This window comes from Thermobia domestica, chromosome 17 (genome assembly GCF_964235325.1).
Source record: "Thermobia domestica chromosome 17, izTheDome1.hap1.1, whole genome shotgun sequence".
In the NCBI taxonomy this organism is placed as follows: Eukaryota; Metazoa; Arthropoda; class Insecta; order Zygentoma; family Lepismatidae; genus Thermobia; species Thermobia domestica.
In genome coordinates this window covers 40,798,637-40,823,170 of record NC_137470.1, presented here as the reverse complement: position 1 = coordinate 40,823,170, position 24,534 = coordinate 40,798,637, and the positions used below count along the sequence as shown (strand labels likewise).

Here is a 24,534-nt window from a genome sequence, read left to right as displayed (position 1 = left end):
TAACGCAAGAAAACCAAGGGCACCGATTTCTCTGTAAAAATGGGGGGGGGGGCATTCAGATGCAGAAGGTATATATATCAGGATTTTAAGACAAATTGCACTCTAATTATGCCAAATATTGTATATTCATAAATACAATAGGGGGCCCACATGAGCTTTGGGGGGCCCGGGCCCCCACAGGATCGGCGCCCTTGAAGAAAACCCGCATCTTTTCATCATTACGTAGTCCACCACCCCGAATTTCGGTTGATTCTCCTTTAAAAATGTTGTGCTAATCACTACATTTTCTTTCATAAACTTATAATGCTTTTTGTAATCTCCATTTCCAACATTTCTATGCAGTTTTTAAATTTTTCTACGTAGTAAAACAATCATATACTCTGCCATATTTCACACGGAGTCACCTATTTAGCTTGCTCCACAAATTTGGAGAAGTTACTAGAATCACAGAGGAGTCTTTGATTTTTATTGATATCAAACGCAGAGTAGTTACTCGGCTCGAGAATAGAGGTGTGGTTACTTCAAAAGGGCGGGGCTTCTCCGAGGTCAGCCGAGACGACTAGTGCTCAGTTCTCTTTTTATTGATACCAATGCGAGTAACTACTTCAAAATTGGGCGTAATGAGTAACTTCTCCGTTTTATTGATATCACCCAATGATACCAGAAATTACATTTGAAATTTCCTTTCCTTATTATACCCTGTCATGCTTTACACTTCATTCTCATCAGAATAGAACAGTCTTTCAAACGGTACCATTCATATGTTTCCGTCATGTATCTGAGGCGGGAGAAATTGCAAAAAATGGGATTTTTGTTAAAATATCCCTTTTTTAGCATTTCTGGACCCCTCCCTCCTGTGTTACACAGATCTCAAAATCAACTGAAAAATGTTAAGGGCATAGTGAATATGTCTACAAAATTTCAAGCTTCTATTTAGAACAGTAAGGTAAATATATATATATTAACATATGTGCTAAGAATATCCCCACAATACCCCAAATTCCCGCAAAAACGGGAAATTTTCTAAGACATCCCTATTTACCCTAGGATCATGGTTCGTACCTCATTCTCTTCAGAATGGAAAGTACTTTCTAACGTTACCAATCACATGTCTTCATCATGTATCTGAGGCGGGAAAATCTCGATAAAGAGATTTATTAAAATATCCCTTTTTAAAACCTTTCTACCCGTTTGAACACAACTTGGGGCACCGCAGAAATCTGAAATATATCTGTAGAATACTAAGGAGTACACTGAATGTATGTGCAAAATATCGATCTTCTAGGTGCAAAAGTAAGCCCGCCAAAAAATAATATGCCCACAGTACCATAAATTCTCGTTTAAAACAAGATCTCAGGTAAAAATTTCCTGAGACATCCTTATTTACATTAGCATTATGGTTCGAACCTCATTCTCTTCAGAATAGAACAGCCTTTGAAACGTTTTCCATTCGCATGTCTCCGTCGAGTATCTGAGCGGGAAAATCGAGAAAAAGGGAATTTTTGTTATAGGTGCAAAAGTAAGTAACTCAAAAAATAGTAAAAATAGGCCTAACAAAAAATTATTTAGTTTTTAGTTATGACGTATCACACCCTATGTTTCGACCCAGAAAGGCGTAAAACCATACGTAACGTGTTCTAGAACGCTTCCACTCTAGAAAGAAAGCTTTATTAGTACTTTTTAAATCGAATAATGAAAATACAACCCTAACGTATAAACATATACGATATATGTAAGGGTTAATGCCGTGCTACTGTTTTTAACCTTCAATTTATTTCCTGCTCAATAGTAGGCATACCCGTGTTTTGTCAATATTTACTTCAATATCACGAAATCGGGGCTTTTGGCCCGATACTCTAACCAAAACATCACAATTACGTGACCATGTGTGACTTTTAGTAGATACTCAACTATTGGTATGTGCAGGACAAGGGCGCCGTTTTCTGTGTAACTTTAGAGGGCCCTATGAAAGATATGCATTAGTAGAAAGGAAAAATGAACGACCATGTACTGTAGAAATAGGAGAACCTGCTTCAACTTAGCAATTTGGCCCCCCTCGTTAGAGGACCATTTCAACTTTGGGGGTCCCAGACCACTAAACCCCCCAGGATCGGCGCCCTTGGTGCAGGAGAACAACTTATGCGAGTTAAGTTTTTCTAAATAATCAACCTTCACCTAATAAGAATATTAAGTATTATTATTATTATTATTATTATTATTAATAATAATAATAATAATAATAATAATAATAATAATAATAATAATAATAATAATAATAATAATAATAATAACAGCGGTTCGGAGTTCACGCATGCATCGGATATATTTAATGAGAATCAAGCAGCCACTAGCATGAGTTACTTCAACATACAGTATGTACTGTAGTTAACCTAAATATTTCTTCACTCTTTTGTGGATTTTTGTAGGAAACGAGTTCCTTCTGAGAATCCATTATGGCTTTGTCTCTATTCTTGTTGCTATTTTTGTTTTGCTAACGGTACTTTTCTTAATAACTATATACTTGCACTACCTAATACAATAATATCGTATTTTAATATACACTTACCTCCGTTTTTCGTAGCAGTTCTGTCCAGCACTAGACAAAAGAACACACACAATAACAAGTCAGAATTCGCTCCACAACAACACGAAAACCAGTCGAGCATGCGCAGTAAGTGCTGGAGACTAGCTTCAAACAAAACACGACAGGTGACGCTCACATCAAGAAGAAATGCATCAGTACCGATGCAAAGATCTGCATCAATTGAGTAATCTTAAACCACAATGCATTTATATGTCTCAAATGACCCATTTTTTATTTTCGATCGTTCTCTAGGGTTGAAAATGCTGCGCATCAGTGACAAAAACGAAATTTATACATATTAATGCGCCATTTGATGCACGTAAATGTTTCAAATTTCCTATGATGCACTTGTAGTTCTGTGTGTTTGGTCTTGAGGTAGCGTTATATAATGGTCCGTTTGTGTCAATAAAATTGACTTTTTTCCCCAGAAAACGTCATCTGGTATTCGCTTATGTTATGCAATTACACATATTGTAGCAAAGTTAAAGTTTGTTGATTTGCAGGCCATTGAACACAGTTTTGTTGCTTTACAGGGTATACTAATCTTATATTCCACGTATGTTTTCCAACCAACAAATCGTAATTAGTAATAATATTAATTTTATATCAGCTCTTTGAATTTTAAACTATACATCTTTCCTACTATTAATAACATATCTCTCACTAGTTATACTATTGTTCTAGTACAAATAGGACAACAGAAACGTAAACAAATCACTCCTTACAGAACTACAACCAAAACTAACTGATTTCGAGCAGTTTAACTTTCTCTATGTACAAATTTGAAGATGTTTATAGTATCTTTGGAAGCGTTTGACACCCAACAGTAAGAAAGAAAGGTATGCCAGTTTACCATACCCCTGTCAGTTTTTATCACTTTTCCTATACTTTAAGATCCTTATTTGATACCATATTTTTCCATTGTTTTGTTATTAATATTTCATTTATTAATATTATTGGTTTAATTTGTTTTCGAGTTTAGCGTTCCTTTCAGTAGCGAGAGTTGAGACTTGGACTGACAACATAACATGAGATCGGAACCACGTGAGCTCCCGTCGGGAATCTAACCTGCGTATCCCATGTGAAAGACGGGTACGCTAACCACTTAGCCACAAGGGAGGTTCATTATTATTATTATTATTATTATTATTATTATTATTATTATTATTATTATTATTATTATTATTATTATTATTAGTAGTAGTAGTAGTAGTAGTAGTAGTAGTAACTTAGCTTTTATATAGTGTTAGTACTACATGCCAGAATGATATTCGACTGTATGCGTAATTGAGGGATGAATAACATAAATATAAAGACTGTTAAATAATAGATGTTGACATCTGTATCATTGAGAATTGCCATTCGACTAAATAGTACACTAAAATTATCATACTGAAATAAATGGAATATCATCTAATCCATTTAGACATTACACTCTACTAAAACTCAGGAAGTGAATACGCACGATAGGGATTCAAGTTGAAGGTTGTTTCATTACAAAATACAATAAAATCATTTCTCAAGGTCGACCACTTACGTTGCTCGTATTATTTTTAAGTCAAAAGGGTGTTTGGTACAACAAACAATTTTTATTTTCTTGCGGAGTTACAGGCAAAATAAAGAGAAACTTACTTTACATCATATCTGCAACAGTAACGTACTCGTCGTATGCACTTTTTGAAAAAAATGTTTCATCTACATAATTATCGAGATTGATACTTATATCAGTAGCTTCTTTTCAAACTCCTATAAAAATAGAGTAAGAATAGCCTCATCCTAAAATACTTATTGTGTAAAAGCAACTACAGTAAAAACCTATTAATCCGCACGCACCGTGCTCTGAACGGCCTTCAGTCATCGTCTGTACATGCGTAATGCATTTTCTTTCTTTCTTTTTTTTTTTTTAGATTTTCATGCCACAACGATGCAACCGTAAGCAAAGGTAAACAAATTGCCTGAATTAGTCAGGTGAATCCATTTTCAGGAGTGTACAATATGTAGTACAATACGTACTGTAGTTGTGTGCAGTCTGGCGTGAGTTAGCAAGATGTCGTCGAAAGGGAAACATGTTACTCTAACTTTAGAAGACGATATTTCAGTGCACCAAATACTAACCCTTCGTCAACTGGGTGATGTCTCGTTTCATAAGTCCATCAAAAAAGCAGGTCAGAAAAAGATTAAGGACTTTTCAAAAGACTTTTGTTTACATAAAGTTGCTATACTGTAGTATTTAAAGAACAGTAACATACAAAGTTTAATTTTGTAGTAGATATTTATTGTTATTTTTTTTTTAATTTATTGTTTTTGCATACTCTCAGTAAATTTATGTACGCATTTTAAGCTTGTTTCGGGCGTTTTTTAAGCATCCCTTAGTAATCCAAACTTTTTGATAATCCGAATAGCTCGAGCAAACACATATTCGGATTAAGGAGGTTAAACTGTATTTTTTTTTGTATATACGTTAACACTAACAATGTTGTAAACTCACATAATACTTTTCAACGTTACTTGCTCAGATATATTGAAATAGTTAATTTCTGATTGTCTAGTATATTAACTTCTTACTGAAGCAAGTGAGAGTGTAACTTAAAAAGGTTTGTTTGGTTGGCGATAATAATCATAACAGAGAGTTACATTTCAAATCCAACAGCTCTAAAGGTTAATTCACACATCGTGTGCCATTCTCGTGCGAAGCTCCGTTCAGGTCTGGCCCGTCCATATAAACAACCTAGGCGGCTGCCCAGGGCGGGAACATTTAGGGGCGGAATAGTTGGCATTTTTTTCATGAGGTTGATAAACATTAGCCAAAACGTGCGTGCGCCAACGCCCTACATATTTAGGAAGAGGAAGTTAATGAAAAGTGGGATCACCCAAGATCGATTACTGCTCATCTATATGGAGCGCGGGAACATCTATCTGATCATAGTACGTTTTCGTGTTCCCACTGTTCATTCTATGACTAAAGAAGATCTGTATTATCTGAATATTCAGATTCTGGATGCTCTCAGAAATGTCACTGGCTTAAAGTTTCTGCATAAGGTAGTCAATGGAAACTTACGGTTTGAAGCCCTACTTCAAGAATTATCCCTTTACATTTCTACTCATGTAGCACCAAATACCCACTTGTCTCACCTTTCCCGCTCTAGACTGTCGATTATTCAAAGGTCCTTCTTTCACAGAACGCCAACTTTATATAATCATATAACAACTGACTTTTTTTTCAAGCTACTCAGCTTTTGACAGAATAATTACACAAGTTCAAATTAACGAAAAATGAATAAGAAACTTCATCTTTACCTTTTTCGTTTTATTTTTACAATGGACATCGACATGCTTTGCATTACAATGAAACTAATTTTCTATTGTCATGTGGTTATATTACTAAAATTTCATTTAAAATGCTACAGCAATAAGTTTTTCTTTAATAATTGGCTTATAAATTACTTATTAACACAATAGCGAGAGGCATTGGAATTTTTATTTTATTTAATGCTTAAACAAATGGTAACAATGTGATGATGTGGTGAAAATGTCAGAGGTGACAAGGCTTCATTTTGGTTTTGGTTCGGGGAGAAGCAGATTATAGGGGCGCAGAGATATTTGTCGCCTAGGGTATAAAATATCATAGAGCAGTTCCTGGCTCCGTTCATGCCGTGATCCTCAAATTTTAATTTTCAGACTTTGTCATTGAAAATTCATTGTCTTTTTTAATTCTCATATGACGTGTCATTCTCGTGCCATACCCCGACTAGAGATGTGGGTCGGGTAAATACCCAGTGGGTAAGTAAATAAAAAATAGGTATTTACCCGGGTATTTACCCTTTTCGTATTTACCTACCCAAAAAATGGGTATTTTACAAAAATTCAAAATTCAATTATGAAATTTTAAGAATAATTAACCATACGTTGCCTTTTTTGTATTTTATTAATTACTGAAATTGTTACAAGTATTACACTACTGAAATTGTTACAAGTATTAGACCAAAATGCATAACATCCCTTAGTTTTATGGAAATTTTTGCAGTACTTTGTACTGTAGCAGAAGTACAAGACCTGGCAACACCACAGCACTGGTTTGAATATCAAAAAGGAAAGATAATTGTTGCAGTTGCTCTCTGCCTTCAATACTAGTCTTGTACTGTGCTCTGACTGTTCTGGAAGATGGGATTGCATCAGTTTCTGTCGAAACTATATTTTTATACTGTTATTTCAACAGTGTTTTGAAAGACTAGAAATGTAACATGGGGAAGAAGGGCCATGCATGGCATTCTTTAAAGCCAAAAACAAAGGTGGTGTTTGCAAGTTCTGTAATAAAGAATATAAACATGCGAATCTCAATAAAATGACAAATTATTTGAAAAAAGTGTTTAAAGTGCCCGGCTCATGTGAAACGGCTTGAAATACTTTTCCGAATACCGTTGCAAGTACATCATCTGCGAAAGAAATAACTGAATTATTAGAAACAGACATCCCTGATGTTTCATTGTCAAAAGAAAGCCCTGCACCTCTATCGCTGGGTTCATGTGCAATACAACTACTAGTTCTCATTCAAGTAAATCATTGGGTTCTTTGTCACCATTTGTTAACCGTATGGATGCAATCATAAACGTAAGCTGCAAACAGTTTAGTATATCTTAATTTAGTAAGGTGGATATTAACCCTTATGTTACAAAGGGGGTGTTCGTGGAACCCACAACCAATTGCTTTACCGTCCGAACAAATAAATTCAGCATTGTCAGAAGGAATGTTTAGAACAGATTTCAATTGCATTTCTTTCTCAGTGGCTACTGGTTTACCTTTCAGAACCCTACAAATAGGAATAGGTTCACGAACCTCTCTCCCCGTTGGTAAGGCATGCATGTGAGAATGCCTGAAGCTTCAATGTGAGCTGTCATAAAAAAGAGATAATGTTACATATACCTACAGGGCAGTGTCCAATCGATGTGGTAACACCTGGGAAAAGAACAACCATCAACAAGAATACAATTTAATAAAGGCTTTGAATGAAATTGAGACTTGAATGAAAGAAACATTTCATTCAAGAAATATAAGAAAATGTAATTCAAACGGTTCTATACCGACATGGACACCACAACAAAGATTAAATCACATTACACTGAGTATTGTTGCTGATGGTTATTCTCTTCCCAGCTGAGGTGATTTTACCTCGATTGGGCACTATAAGTATACCTGGTAAATAACATTTATTTTCTTATATGACAGCTCACATTGAATCTTCAGCTATCATCAAATGAGGTACTTACGGGGAACTAATGGCAACTTCAACCTCATATTCATGCGCAGGATGTTAGATTCATATGAAAGACACTAATATCAAGTTTCACTTTGACCCAAAATGGGAATGGGAGTGCCACAGGCCACCAAATGGAGTCTTAGCAATTTTTGTGTCTTTCGAGTGTAATGTTTTATTCATTCATGAGTAAAACTGCAAAATAATAATAAATTGACCCCGTTCAGATGTGGCACAGGTTTGCAGACAGTTTTGACCATTGCGCACCCGCTTTACAATTGTGGATATTATATGTTATTCTAGAAATAACGCGACATTTAAAACCTATTTTTTTATATTTTTTCTCAAATAACTTCATAGGTAAAGAGATCAAAATATTGAATCGAATTTTTTGAAAGAGGGAAGTTGTGGAGGTTAGTTGATATATTTTTCAGACGAAACCCTCGTGTATACCTATACATTCATCTAAGTTTTAACAACATCGATCAAGCCAATCTTGAGAAATAATTCACATCACTTTTCCGATTTTACGTCATTGCTCACGAAAAAAATAGAGTTGAAGCATAAGGGATTAATGTCTCCTGGGGGTACCTACAGGGGGACTCACTTGTCGTCTAAAGATTGATATGGGGTCATTTTACTACCTTACCCATCTATGCCCTTTCTTCACCAAGGTGTGAACGACTTTTAAACTTAAATTCGTTTCACCAAGACCTAAAACATGAAGAAATCATAGTATGGCTTCAAGCTTTAGATTGGATGGTTAGGTTGTATACATAGAAATCATATATAAACCCTATTTGTTTAACCTTTGGGTGATAAATGTTTTAAATGTAAAGTTTTAAATGTAAAGTCTGCGATGATTCGAATTGTGTGATGATTCCGAGTCTGATCTTAGGATTGATTCTGAGTAGGACGGTAAAATTTGTGCTCGTTTTATAGTGCTCCAAATATGGTAGAGGTTAATTGATGCTCTATACTGAATAAGTATAAATATTACCTTCAGTGAGTTACTATACAGCTTAACATTGTTCATCACATTAATATTTTAAATATGCTATTCCAATAAAGTACTTTCACAAAGCAATAGTGTTAGTGTTAAACCCCATTTAGTAAACACTATAAAAATAAGGAATTCATTATTTAAGTACTTTACGAACTGTTATTCCTCATTTTATGGATAATTATCTCTCAACGGCATATTTAGTAAATAATTTGATCAACCAATTTATTAAATTTAGTTACTTTGATTATTCTGCAACTTTCGTAATCATACAATTACGTCTACAGAATGGCAAATGAGTAAATGTGTAATTTTTTAGTTTCTAAGTATTTTCTAGGTTATTACTTACTGAAGGCAAGTTTCTTTACTTTGATATAACTATATCAACAATTTAGTTGTTACAGTGTAATTTCTTAAACAGATTAAATTTATTAGTTCAGTAAGCCAGAAGTAAAAGATAAGAAACTTATTGGTATAATTCTTTGCATAATTGACAATTCAGTACATCTCATTATCTACACATAAAATACCAAAAATAACATTATTTTGCATGAAGAAAGCAACCAGCTGTATCTGGAATATCAGTTAAGTTTTCTTAATTATAAAAAAAAATCATCTGTACTAGTCAATTTTTTAAGGTAATGTTAAAAATATATATGTATAATAAAATTGTTGCAAACTTTAGATCCTCAAAATAGGAAAGTAATTATTAATAATTCATTTTCCGCCATTAATATATTTGGCAAACCAAAAGAAAACTTGTTTATTTATTTTAGTAATAGAGATCCTGCTGTTACTTAAATAGTTTAGTTAGTGTGTCCATCGGTGATTTGAAAAAATAACTGGAGAAGGTGTTGGAAGATAAAAGAAGATGCACCAAATTGAGAAAAATGGAGAAAGCAGTTATATCAGACGCGAACCTAAGGAAGAACCTAAATTCCGTGTCATTAATACCAGGAGCTGCTGGTAGGCAGAATACTTAATAATAGTGATTGGTTTGGTGACAACTGACTTTACTTTTGTTAGTCATCGTTATGTTATATCATAAATTTTATATTTTCGTGTTGGGTTGGTCCACTATCGAATTGTACCGCGTAGCTGATTGGACGTAGCTCATTAAAGTAAAAGTTCATGGGGTAGAATGGGCAATTATTTTCCGCGAAAGGTAATAGAAGGAAATCTAGTATAAGTAGAAAGAAAAATGATGGTGAGTATATAGGAAATCCGTATTCTGTTACTTAATAAATATCAAATTCATTCTTTAATTACTAGAAAACAATGATTAGTTAAGTGGTTATTTAGTATTGCTGTTGCGGGTGATACAAATTACCATTATATTTTTCATTCACAGCGATAAAATCCATGTATGGTTAATTGAAACATAATATACCCACTAAAATACTCATTTTGGGTAAATACCCGGGTATTTACCCGTTGAAATAAATACCCAGGTATTTTACATCCCTAACCCCGACACGGCCACCTTGTAGAGAAAACATCTTGGTCGCGAATTGACGGTCGTATGCTTCGGTTTTCCACGAAGTACTCGAAACGCACGAAGTTGATCCCTTCTTTCAAACCTTCTTAGGAAATGGTGTACCTAGGTAGAAAGCAGTAACGACATGGCATGGTATCTGGGAATGATCGTGGCCGTGCCAAGGATAGTGTGCGCTAGCGAAATAGCATCCTATGTGTGAATCAGCCTTAATAGACCAAAAAAAGTGATTCAGGAATTCAGAAGTGAAAGGGACATATACGAACGTAAAAGTCAATAACAATTACTAACACAAAGATTTTGAACAACAAAGCACAAAATTTAAAATAGCTTCACCATTAATGTGTTTTTCATAATGGCTCCATGAAATATCGTATAAGTCCGAATCCTAGACGAGGTAAATTAGCCACGATTTCGTTTTCAAAAATATGAGTTTGTATTGGTTTGTCAACAAATGGTGTAGAGGTTTTCTTTATTGAACAAAATCAAGAATTTTCTTTAAGTTACAACGAGATACTTTGTATAAATTGATAATTACTTGTATTTATCGGGCAGAAAGTGCTTCTACATAAGCACTATACCAAATATAATGTTAATTTAAAAATAACAAAAGAAGAATGTTTTCAAAATATATAAGATATATACATTATAGGATAATTAGTTGCTATGTCGTTGTTGATAGATACCTAACAAACATGTACGATTGCAATACAGTCTATGTGCATATTCGTTCAAAGAAAATCAACGAATAAAATTGTTTAATGCGTATCATCGTTTTGTGATTTCAATATAAAAGGTGAGAATACTAGTAAATGTAATCACAGAAGATATTTTAATGTGTAAACAATTACTACCACTCGAAATCTACTTATATTATTAGCCGAACCAGGTTGATGACTACCTTTGGTGAGTCGTTGTAAAAATTTTGGTTTACCTCACCCGGGAACTTGTAAATTCATATCCCGAAGTAAAGTAAGGGTGAATTTACTTCTGTAATAAGGTTAATGACTACGAACTTGACAAGACTTAGAAGTGGTAGAATAATCACAAGAAAAATGAACGGTGAGGCAATGCAGAAAGAAACCAGTGATAGTGATAACGGTGAACGAAGTGTAGCACCAGGAATGACATTAGAAGACCGAATTTTACTAGTCTTACAGCGGCAAGAACAAAGCCGAAAAGACGATATGGAAGCCATGAAGCAAGAATTAAAGCAGACGATGGAGCAGAAGTCCGAGGAATCCAACAGACAATATGAAGAATTAAAGCGGACGATGGAGCAGAAGTCCGAGGAATCCAACAGACAATATGAAGAATTAAAGCAGACGATGGAGCAGAAGTCCGAGGAATCCAACAGACGATTGGAGCAGAAGTCAGATGAGACGAAACAATTTATTATCCAGGCAATGAAAGACACCACTTCGCAGTTTGAAGAAAAGTTAAAAAGAATATCTGAGGATTGCCAGGATAATCAAAACCATTTAATCCAAGAAGTCAGTGGTGTAAAAAGGGATTTGGAAGTAATAGAATCTTCTGTACAGCAACAAAAGATTCAGGTCACGGATAACTCCAACCAGATCGTGTAGAATTCCCTTGTTCACAAGAGATGACTTCGCCTTCACCCGTATCTGATGAGGACATTATTTTGGAAGAAATTCATCCGAGAAGTACAGATGGGCGGAAAAGAGATGGTGCAACTACACATCACGCCATAGGTAGGAATTGTCACTCAACAAGAACACGGAATGATAAAAGGAAGGTAAAGTTAAGCGTAAAGATGAGTGAAATACGTGCTATGAGTAAGTTCAGTGGTAAATGTAATGAGAATGCTACTTCTTTCCTAGAAAAATTTCAGGACGAGTGCAATATAATGTGTATAGATAGATCAAAATATATGAAACTAATCCCTCATTTATTACTCCCACCATGTTCTTTATGGTTTAAAGCAGTACGAGATCACGTTAGTACGTATGAGGAATTCAAAGCAGCGCTAATCGCAAATTACGAAAATGACTTTTTGCTTGCAAATAGAGATGCCACGATTAGAAACCAACATTTCAATCCTCGTTTGCACAAATCTGTTGTCGAGTTTATTGTAAATACATACAACGAATTAAAAGTCGTAAATCCATTGCAATCGGAATCTAGAATCATAGCATCAATTCGAAATTTGCTACCGTTTAAGTTACAACAGATCCTGTTTTCTACCCAGTGTATGAGTTTTAACCATTTATTAATGCTTGTTCAATGTTATGAAACTCAATACCATGCTCTGAATCAACAAGCAGGAATAGGCAAAAGTAAAAATAATTCAGATCATTTTGTACCTGTTCGGAATCTAAATATCCGTAGTGTGAACGATACGGAACACAACCTAAACCGAATAAATTCAAGAACGATCAGAACGATCAAAATAGGCAAAGCTATGTTGGTAATCAACCTAACCTAAACAATCGTGACAATAATTATGTCAGATCATTCAACCGAAGTAGACACAAAAACAATCGAAATACATGGCGAAATTCTAGAAATGCTACAAATTCTATGTATAGACATAATCGTTGTTCAAGAGATGGCATGTCGTATCAAAATCAGAATCACGACGCAATACATGTACAAAATATTGCAGAACCTAATCATGATAGTGCAGTACAATGTACTTTATTAGAACCATATGCTAGTACAAATTTAAACTGACTCTAGTTAATGAAGTAAGGGTTAAACCCATACCAGCTATAGATTCTTGTGAACATTTATTTTTAAGTTTATGTGTTAATATCAATAATGAAAACAATTCTTATGACTTCGATATGGACTCAAAGATATTTTATCACATTTGTTTCAACAAATGATAATTTTCAAATGATTTTAATTCTTTCTTGTTAATATGAAGAATTATAGTTCGATTCATTAAAAGCAAAAGTTATTTATAGTATATTTAATTTATGTTGAAACTTAATTGTCAAAGATTATGTTAAGTATATGATTCATTCTATTAAGCTAATTATTCGACGACTGTCTTCATGCACAATCTTATATGTTACTTGAATAAGATTCTTCTATATTCTGACGCCTAATTGATACAATGCATACTGTAGAATATCATCTAAAATAACTAATATATAATGCGCCCTTGATCATGGTGACTCATGTTTTAAAATGTAATTGCTTCTTACTATTTTGAATTCGTACCCTTCGTTAATTATATAAATAAGCGACGACGTTTTAATAATAAAATATATATTAATGTAATAAAAGATAAATGATAATGAAATGAAAGATTTATTATAAATATATTTATATGAATGAAAATAAATAATGTTATATATATGCGAGGGTCGATCAAAATGTATAGGACATAATTAATGGAATATTGTTCTTATAAACGGACCAGTGGTTCTTAAATATAAAAACCAAGCTCCCTTGTAACTTTTATATTCAGTCCCATCGTCGGGCGACATTTTTATACAACGAGATACTTTGTATAAATTGATAATTACTTGTATTTATCGGGCAGAAAGTGCTTCTACATAAACACTATACCAAATATAATGTTAATTTAAAAATAACAAAAGAAGAATGTTTTCAAAATATATAAGATATATACATTATAGGATAATTAGTTGCTATGTCGTTGTTGATAGATACCTAACAAACATGTACGATTGCAATACAGTCTATGTGCATATTCGTTCAAAGAAAATCAACGAATAAAATTGTTTCATGCGTATCATCGTTTTGTGATTTCAATATAAAAGGTGAGAATACTAGTAAATGTAATCACAGAAGATATTTTAATGTGTAAACAATTACTACCACTCGAAATCTACTTATATTATTAGCCGAACCAGGTTGATGACTACCTTTGGTGAGTCGTTGTAAAGTTTTGATTAACTTGACGTATTTCCTCGCCTACCGCTCCAGCCCTGAACGTTCGAAGATTCAGTGGAGTCTTCCAGTGAGAAAGACTACGTGAGATGTGCATCTGATTTGACTCTTAGTGTGGTTTTATAAAACTTCTGAAAATGTACTCGATATGTGCTGTAGATGTTCATTTTCTTTCTTTGAGAAAAGCTCTTGCCTCAATAATCATAATCATAATCTATATTATAAAATTGAAAGCGTCTATGCTTGTGACTCTCAATCCCTCGAACTGCCAGACCAGATCGGGCGGGGTGAAATCTATAAAAAATAAATGAAAATAACTCTTCAACCACCAGGCCTATCTTGATCAAACTTTCAACGTAGATAAGGTTTGGGTCTGGAGTGTTTTCGTTATTTCACTTTTACGGTGCAACTTAGGGAAGGGGGAGGGGACTGTGGATATATATATATATATATATATATATATATATATATGCAAAAAGAATAAAATTAAAAGTGGCCGTCTTCCTGACTTTATCTCGCTTCAACCACAGGACCGATCTTAATCAAATTTTCAATATGGATAAAGTTTGGACCTGGGGTGGTTTTTGTCACATCACCTTGACAGTAGACCTTAGGGGAGGGAACAGATATATAAAAATAAATAAAACTTAGTAACTCTTAAACCATGCAACCGATCTCGATCAAATTTTCAACATAGATGGTGTTCGGGCTTCGTATAATTTTTATTATTTAACTTTGACGGTGCAACGTAGGGGGAGGAGGAAATGTATGTAAAAAATAAAAGAAAATGAAAGTGACTGTGTATGTGATTTCACTCTTGAACCACCCCACCGATCTCGATGAAACTTTCAACCTAGACGAGGTTGGGGTCTGGAATGGCACTTACCTACTCACTTTGACAATAGAACATAGGGGAAGAGGGGGAGATATATAAAAATAAATTAATAACTCTTGAACCAATGGACCGATCTTGATCAAATTTTCAACCTATATGAAGTTCGAACATGAGATGATTTTTGTCATATCGCTTTGACGATGTAACTGAAATGAGGAGAAACACTTTTACAAATGATCGAAAATGACCGATACTAGTGTCAAACCTATAGCTTTTGAGGTCACTGAGATGAACAGTGACAATTCTGGTGCCATTTAAATCCAAATTCAGTTCCGCAAAAATTGTGGGGGAGGGGGTAATCTATAAAATCAAAATGACCAATATCAGTGTCGAATTCATACTTTTGAGGTCGCTGAGATGAACAACGACACTTTCGAAGCCGTGGCATGCAACTTGGGGAGATAGAGGAGATATATAAAAATCGTCGAAAATGACCAATATCAAGGAGCGCGTTAGTAATAGTAAAAAATTACTGATTAACGAAAAGTATTACTATTTTTCTTAATTTAACCCAGAGAAGCGGATAATTGATACTAGTCATTAATAATAATCTGTTATCACTAACATATTATAACTTGCATTAAATTTACATATTTCTGTTATCTAAGGTCTTCCACCAATCTTCTCATTTTGACGAAAAATATTATATCTTTTATATCATTCAACAATCAAAATTATCTCATATCTGTATTTCTTTTTTACATTTCACCATAATATATACGATTTCTACTTAAATGATATTCTAAACAGTACATTTTCTGTTTTTTAAGTTATGATTTTAATTATATTTTCTCCCAATTTCCGGCAAGTAGTTCTCGCTGATTTTTGTATTCGTCCCTATACGCATATTTCTAAAGTTTCAGTTCTCTTCTCGTCACTATTTTGCAACACACGTGAGTATTTCGACCACGCATACTATACAATACTGATTTCCACACGTTCTGGTTTCATTTTTATTTTGTTCTTCGAGATTAAAGGGTTAGAGTTGAAAACTTTCAAATATAATTTATTAACAAGATTCCAAATATTTATAAAGATACATTTCTTAAGTATGTATATATTTGACAAGTAAGTGAAAATAAGAATTTGTAATAGTTCGTTTATAATGTTTGAAACCTCTCCGATCTGGTTGAAACCTCACCTGGTTGGTTGAAACTTTTCTGATCTGGTTGAAACCTCACCTGCTCTGGTTAAAACCTCATCTGATCTGGTTGAAACTTCCCTGATCTGGTTGGTATCTCATCTGGTTGCTTGAAATCTTTCTGGTCTGATTAAAACCTCACCTGGCCTGGTTAAAACCTCATCTGATCTGGTTGAGACCTCATCAGGTCTGGTTGAAACCTCCCTGATCTGGTTGAAATCTCACATGGTTGGTTGAAATCTTTCTGGTCTGATTGGAGCCTCACCTGGCCTAGTTAAAACCACATCCGGTCTGGTTGAAACCTCACCTGGACTGATTGAAAATTCATCTCAGCAATATAACACAAGGAAGGACTAAAGCCTAGTTTCTGATGTGAGAATAATATGTATACACACCTAGCAAACAGGTTGGTGTACTCACAAACTGTCAGAAGGCAAGTACTTTGTTGAACATGCTTGTGCGATACTGCAGAACGGATAACACACAATTGCAAGTGTTTCTCCTTAGGTCATCAAATTCAGACATTCAGCACAGGAAGCGGAAAAACACATTAACAGTGTTTTTTGTTCAGGAATAGCGAATGAATGCACCATTTACCATATGTTGATCAAATTTCAATCCAGTGGCACGACATTGCAGAATTAAGGCAGTGAACACCGACCAACATCATGGTCGGACGTACTCCTCGTGAATAGCATAAAACCTTGAAAAAACTGTTCGTCCCATTGTAGAGGAGTTAGGCATATACGATACCACTGTCGTTCTTCTGCTCCTTTCAGCCAGTAAAAAAAATGCTAGATTTATGGATGCCAAATGAATTGAAACGGACAACAAGAGTCAGAGCCTGGGGATGTGCGGTTCTCTGAGTTTAAGGAATAACTGAGAAAATTCCCTGCATCCAATTTTCACTTGAGACGAGAAATGAATTTTCTTTGACAAACATAGACGGTCAACGCAATAATTGGATCGCGATCAAAGCCAAAGACGGTTTTCATGAATCTACTATGACACTCATAAATGGTCAACGCAATAATTGGATCGCGATCAACGCCGAGGATGGTTTCCATAAATCTACTATAACAATCATGGATAGTCAACGCAGTAATTTGATCATGATCAAAGCCAAGGACGGTTTTCACGAATCTGCTATGACAATCATAGACGGTGAAAACAATAAGTGAATCGTGGTCAACGCCAGGACAGTTTTCATGAATCTGCTATGACAATCATAGACGGTGAAAAAAATAAGTGGATCGTGATCAACACCAAGGACGGTTTTCATGAATCTGCTATGACAATCATAGACGGTGAAAACAATAAGTGAATCGTGTTCAACGGCAAGGAAGATTTTCATGAATCTGCTATGCCAATCAAAGACGATGAAAAAAATAAGTGGATCGTGATCAGCACCAAGGACGGTTTTAATGAATCTGCTATGACAATCATAGACGGTGAAAACAATAAGTGAATCGTGTTCAACGACAAGAAAAATTTTCATGAATGTGCTATGCCAATCAAAGACGACGAAAAAAAGTGGATCGTGATCAACACCAAGGACGGTTTCCATGAATCTGCTGTGACAATCATAGACGGTGAAAAAATAACTGGATCGTGATCAACGCCAAGGACGGTTTTCATGAATCTGCTATAACAATAATAGACGGTGAATACAATAAGTGAATCGTGGTCAACGCCAAGGACGGTTTTCATGAATCTGCTATGACAATCATAGACATATAAAAAGTGGATCGTGATCAACGCCAACGACGGTTTTCATGAATCTGCTGTCACAATCATAGACGGCGAAAAAATAACTGGATCGTGATCAACGCCAAGGACGGTTTTCATGAATCTGCTATGACAATCATAGATGGTGAAAAAAAAGTGGATCGTGATCAACGCCAAAGACGGTTTTCATGAATCTGCTATGCCAATCATAGACGGTGAGAAAAATAAGTATATCGTGATCAACGCCAAGGACGGTTTCCATGAATCTGCTATTACAATCCAAGACAGTGAAAAAAATAAGTGGATCGTAGTCAACGCCAAGAACGGTTTCCATGAATCTGCTATGACAATCATAGACAGTGAAAACAATAAGTGGATCGTAGTCAATGCCAAAAACGGTTTTCATGAATCTGCTATGACAATCATAGACGGTGAAAACAGTAAGTGAATCGTGGTAACGCCAAGGACGGTTTTCATGAATCTGCTATAACAATCATAGACGCTGAAAACAATAAGTGGATCGTGGTCAACGCCAAAAACGGTTTTCATGAATCTGCTGTGACAGTCATAGACGGTGAAAATATAAGTGGATCATGGTAGTAATCGATTATGTCTTTCTCAGGCGATATGCAACCATCATTGCAGGTTTTTGTAATGATGAATTACATGAAATACATCTCAAACTTGTCAGTAAGCATGCAACAATAGTCAAAATAGCGTTCTCTTGTTGCATAGCAATGCTTGTCCACAAATCACTCTGCAACAGTATAAAAACCCTTTCTTACCCATCGTATTCCCCCGATATCTCTTCACTAAATACTACCTCTTCCGGTATCTTGATCACTTCTTGGAAGGGAAGACATTTCCTGATGTTTGGTCACTGCAAGATGCGGTTCAAGTGGTACCCGTATAGTCAGGATTTAGTACCTGTTGTACAGAATGTTGAACTAAAACACTTTTGGCACTAGACTCCAAACTTCTTTTACCGCATAATCACATCATTTGAAAATAAACAAAGTTAAAAGTTAGATTAGCATATCCGACAGGTTATACATGTACTTTAATAGATAATAATAATAAGAAGTATTTTCTCTTCTATTTTCCAATAACTGCAATAACATTTTTCTCTTTATTTCAAAGGTGAAATAATCGTCTGTTATGGATTGGCGCCAGAGGCATCTGTGGATTATATATGCATTTAACTTTGGATATTTATTTACTATGGCAACAACGACACCCAACAGTGAATCCTCAAAATGGGGTAAGTACTCGACAATAAGAAATAATAATGTAATGTTACAGTACATTAAATATAGGTATATGCAACATAGTCTGACAATCGTAAGGGCATATTGTCATTGATTCTCCTTTTTATATCTTTTCATGATCTGATGATTACCCTACGATGTAACAACTCTGTTACAACCAGGAGCCTATTTCTCAAACAAAGAAATCTTGTCAAATCAAAGTCGTAAAATATCCTAAAATGGAAATTATAGATTGATTGTAAATATTATTTCTAAATACTCGAACAAGGTAATCAAAAAGTTCTTATCGTTCTAGAGCAGTGATAAACAAAGAACAATATAATGCTCGGTACGTATTTGTAGGTTTCGAATTAATCTACATCAGTATCCAACACCTTTTGCCAACGTTCCTGCAGCTCTACAATACTTTGGTGGTAAAACTCGACGGTTGCGAAGAAGTGTGTGAGTGCGTTCTCGTTTGGAAAGGATCTCCCACGGAGGTGGTTGTCAAGAAAAAAAATAGGTAATGAAATAGGTAGTAATCTGTTGGTAAAGGGTACGATGAATATGATGCATAGCACAGTGTTTCCCAGCCAAGTTGCTTAATGCTCTCTCGGGTCCTCTTTGTTGTATGTGGCTTGGCATTGTCGTGCAGGAACAGCACACCCTGACGATTCGCTAATACTGGCTCATTCTACCGCAATTCACGGTGCACCTTTGCAACTGTTAAGAATAGCGGTCACCAGTGGTCGTCTGACCAGGAGGAAGATGGTACGCTTCGAAGTATCATAGAGAACACACTTTTCTTCACCAATGAGCTGCGATCATAGATGGTTGTGTTCAGGTGCCGAGTAAGCAAGGACAAACAGGCTTTCACTCGTTGTTTCTTGTTGGCTGCCAACGATGTGTGCAATACCTACTTGCTTAACTTGTATGAATTCCCTATTCCATGCAGAAGTAGTCTGACTGTTACAGCTGAAACATGGAATCTTTCTGCAAGTTCATCCCACGTAAGATCAATGTCCTTTTCGATTGATGCTTTCACGGCCTCGTCTTCCAACTCATGTGGTCGTCCACTGCGAGGCTTACATCTCCCGTACGGAATTTCTGGAACCAATTCCTGACAGTTCGTTCGTTCACAGAATTCTCCTCAAATGCTTTGCATATTCGGCTAGTTGATGTGCTCGTTGACAGGCTCACCTTCAAGTCATACAACAAACGCACGTCAACAAGCTGCTTCGATAGGCCCTGGCACTGGAAGAGCTATGACTGTTGTGTGTGGGCAATGTACCTGTAGTACTGAGATCGATGGTCAGATCAACTCGCAATCGCTTAGCAGGCGTGCGTCATTTGCTTTCCTCTTTTTGGGCGCATGATTAATGGGAGGTCAGAAATGACAAGACCTTTTTGGTTATCTTGTATTAGTGCTGATACTTTTAATTATTCATTCTTTCATATTATATATAATTGTGCATGATCTGATTTTGAAAATTTTCACTTTAGTATTACAATACTAGCAGTTTTAAGAAATAGGCCCAACTGATGGAATTTTAATATGGGTGTTGCAATGTTGAAAAGCATAAGAAGAAAGACACATTAGAAAACATAATGAAAGTTAATATTTAAAGCTCAGAATACATTGGGTTAAGTTTTATTTTAAGATACGCAATGCTCCTTCTGTAATTATTATATAACTACTAAGCTGGTACTATCCCACTACATGAGTTTGTGGAGGACATCGTGACAATAGAGTTAATTGGGATTATCCTGTTTCCTCGTAATTTTCATTCAATGAAATCTGTAATGAATTAATGACAATCAAAAAAGTAATTAATTTTTGTCTTGGTTTTTCCTAAGTTTTGACTAGATAACTAACTAACTAACTATTGTAATATTGAGTTTTAAAAAATATATCGTTAGATTCAGGAAGATCTATAGCAGGTAATAAGACGAAGGAGGAAATTTTATTTGAATATTCGATGGCCATAATTCTTATTCCTCGCCTCTTTCGCAGAGGCATTAACACTTGGTCTTCAGTTTGTTCAATTTTCTCAGCGTGTGGCAAAACCCCTTTAGTTTTTCTCTTTCCCTATAGTTTTGCATTGGCTTTGAAAAGAAATAAAGAATAAAATTCTAGAAATTTTTATTGAGCAAACGTCTTAGAAGCAGATGGTGTCAGTTGCTTAACTATTTACCGACCCATGGTTATACAGTGTAATACATAAAAAAGTCTTCGGTTCTGGAGACCTGATGTTACGTATCGTCCTTGGAAATTGAAAAAAAGCTAACGAAACGCTTATATATACATAAATGTTGGAACGAGATGGGAGACAGAACTTCTCTTCTGTTATGCTTAGATACCCAAGTTCTCATACCATCTTAAAAAATGACATATTTTATATTGCTCGAGCGTACCTTAAAAGCTCATATATACCTAACGTGTTAACGTGTTTCATACATAAGTGGTTCCGAGAGACTTACTATCAGCCATTTTTTTCTGTATCCGTGCATGAAGTAAAAAGTATATTTGTAAGAAAAAAATCAAAACCCTTCGTAATACTTACTCTAAATTGATATGAAATTTGACAAAATTGCGCTTTTAAAATTTTGAAGTTTATCGTCAATAATTCCGTTCCTGCATTCATACTTCTATTCCTATAAAATAAATTATGATTTCAGACGATCTTGGAACACGGTGGCTCAGTGGTTGAGCGCGTACGTCTGCTGGTAAGGTTACTGGACAAGTAAGTTGGTGGTAAACGACACCGTGTCCGTGGGTTTTCTCGGGGTACTCCCATTTCCTCCGAATTCTCGTTGCACCAATTTTTCCATCATGATTTAATTTCCTTAATCAACATCTCCCTTAGCCTAACGTACTTAATCTTGGGACTTCAAACGAAAAGATTTCATTTTCCTCATGATCTTCCCCACCTCAACAGTAAGTCTAGAAACTAACTATATTCTCTAAAATAATAGGAAATATTGATCTCAAGAATGAAACAAATAGAATATAGAGGCAGGCCTTTCTACGGCGAATTGAATTAGAGTGGAAGCTTTCCCGGGAATGTGACCATATTTGAAAATTACCTCTGTTATAAATTTCAAAAGAATTTCTGGCTTCTTCTTTTAAGATTTCAATTTAAGGTTTAGAAGTTACTAATATTTTAATTAACTTATAATAATACTAGAATCCCTATTGCAACAATTACAACATGTACAAGAAAATTTATAAAGACGCAATTAACTCTAATTCTATAAAATACATAAATTAGTACCTCTGAATCAGAGTTATTTCGTATTACTACATACAAGGTGTAAACATTTCAAACTATATTTGAACATATTAAGCTCAAACCACATCGCTAATCTTAAGAGGGAGAAGAGCGTAAATATGTTAATACAACATCTCAATTAATATAATACTTTAAGAGAAAAATCCTAGCACCAAGTAACAACCAGTTTCCAAGTGACAATAAGTGCCTCATCTAAAACAAAAAACTTTTTAACAGTATAATACAACTACTTAATTAGATAAAACTGTTAGATCAGTATGATAAATATCTGTATATACGCATTACCAATTATGATCCACTTACAAAAGTGTATTCAAGACTATAGTTATATGCTATATTTCCAAATAAAAAATTGAAATCTAATATTAAATATTAATTTAACGTCCCGTGGGCTAAAGGACACGGAATACAAGAGCAACTGATTGATTATTGAAGAACTAGCGGAATTCATACATACTCGATAGATACCCAGAGACACAATATTATCTGCCTCAGTCTCACACTCCGAGGGGTAGAACTAGGATATCCTCGCATGAGAAGTAAACGCTTAGTCGCTGAGTCAATGGACTCCTATGATTTAATTTGTAAATTTGTATTTTCTCTTCGGTACGTCTTATAATTGTATAAGTTGATATGTACTGAAATAAAAAAAAATCTCCTGCACATTTTCAGTGTATTGTGTCAACCTAAGCAAAATTCTTTAGGTCTACAGCCAGCGAAGGATCAGGCTAGCCATACGGTTCATGTTCAACTATATGGTGAGTTGTCTGTACATGAAATTCAATAATTTATGACTTTCTAGGCCGGACTACTCTACCTCTTAATTCAACAAGATCTCAAATTGGTTCGCGACGGTGACATAACGTCGAAAATTCGATGGGGAACTAGAAAGCCAGAACCTCGTATCCAACAGGCATGTGCAATGCTAATCAGCTTGCTGTTTTACTTAATTGTTCAAACGTTTGGGAGAAAAAGTGTTATGTGAAATTAGATTTTCTACTGTCAATTACCCTTCCCAATTTTTTTACACTTAATTTATGAAATAATTGTTGTCAGCCCCCGTAGCGGACATCTTCGTCTTTGTTGAGAGCGGTCCCGGTGGGGACATTTAGTTCAAAAGGTATAAGCCTTTTCAATCTATCAATTTTGATTAAGGTTTTCCTGGCTTGTCCTTATTCAAAACAGACAAATGCCTTGAAGGTATCTAACATACAGGATTGAGGCTGTTTCTTGCCTTTGTACTTCCCAATAGTGTCCTCGCCAAGGGACGTCATCCCTCATACGTAACGGACTTAAGATAGTAGATTCCGGTAAAGCCCAGAAATACGTATAAATAAAAAAACAAATGAAATACTTCTTTTTAATTTCCTAATATTAATATTGCTTTTGTTTCAAACTTCATGCTTTGATATTCACTATCATTTTTTCAAATCCCTGTTTATACATGTTTCTCTTTACCTTCTAGGAAAGTAGAAAAAGTATTCTGTTGTTGCTGTACCAAACAGCAGAATAACTTCAAATATTCTATTGTTAATACAGTTCCAATATATATTATAGCACATTATATATATACTGAACATTCTATTCTCTACCCATGCACTGTATATCATACTGTATATATTACAAACAATGAAGTTTATTAAAAACTTTAAATATCTTTAAAAAATCTTAAGTATATATTTAATATCGTTTTGTTTTGCTTTATAAAAAGAAAGAGAAAAGAAAATGTGTATTAGAAGTCCAAGTTAAATTGTAAGGTTGTGCACAAATCAACTGCAATGCATGAAGCGGATTTAAGAAACGTTTTTAACAGTAAGAGTTGACTAACGTTAGAACCAAGTTGTAGTGTTCTTGTTAAGTAGCTACTACGCGTACCAATCAAGAGTAGAGAAACAGGTCGTGTTCTCGTTATCTACCTACTACTCTAGTCAATGGAAAATATTTGAAGTGCTACTGTTTCGTACTGTATACTAGACTAATATACTAATCAATAAGCAATAGAGAACTGC

The 24,534-nt window shown here is 34.9% G+C and overlaps 1 protein-coding gene across 1 annotated transcript in view; it reads left to right on the top strand.

Moving 5' to 3' along the window:
* The window catches only part of LOC145674380 (ly6/PLAUR domain-containing protein 6B-like), a 168,091-nt gene that overhangs the window by 117,627 nt on the left and 25,930 nt on the right, over positions 1 to 24,534 (top strand). Inside the window, exon 2 of the mRNA XM_081744354.1 lies at positions 19,126 to 19,246. Within this exon, the coding sequence (XP_081600480.1) occupies positions 19,144 to 19,246 (103 nt within the window). The 5' untranslated portion in view covers positions 19,126 to 19,143. The remainder of the gene's footprint in view (positions 1 to 19,125; positions 19,247 to 24,534) is intronic.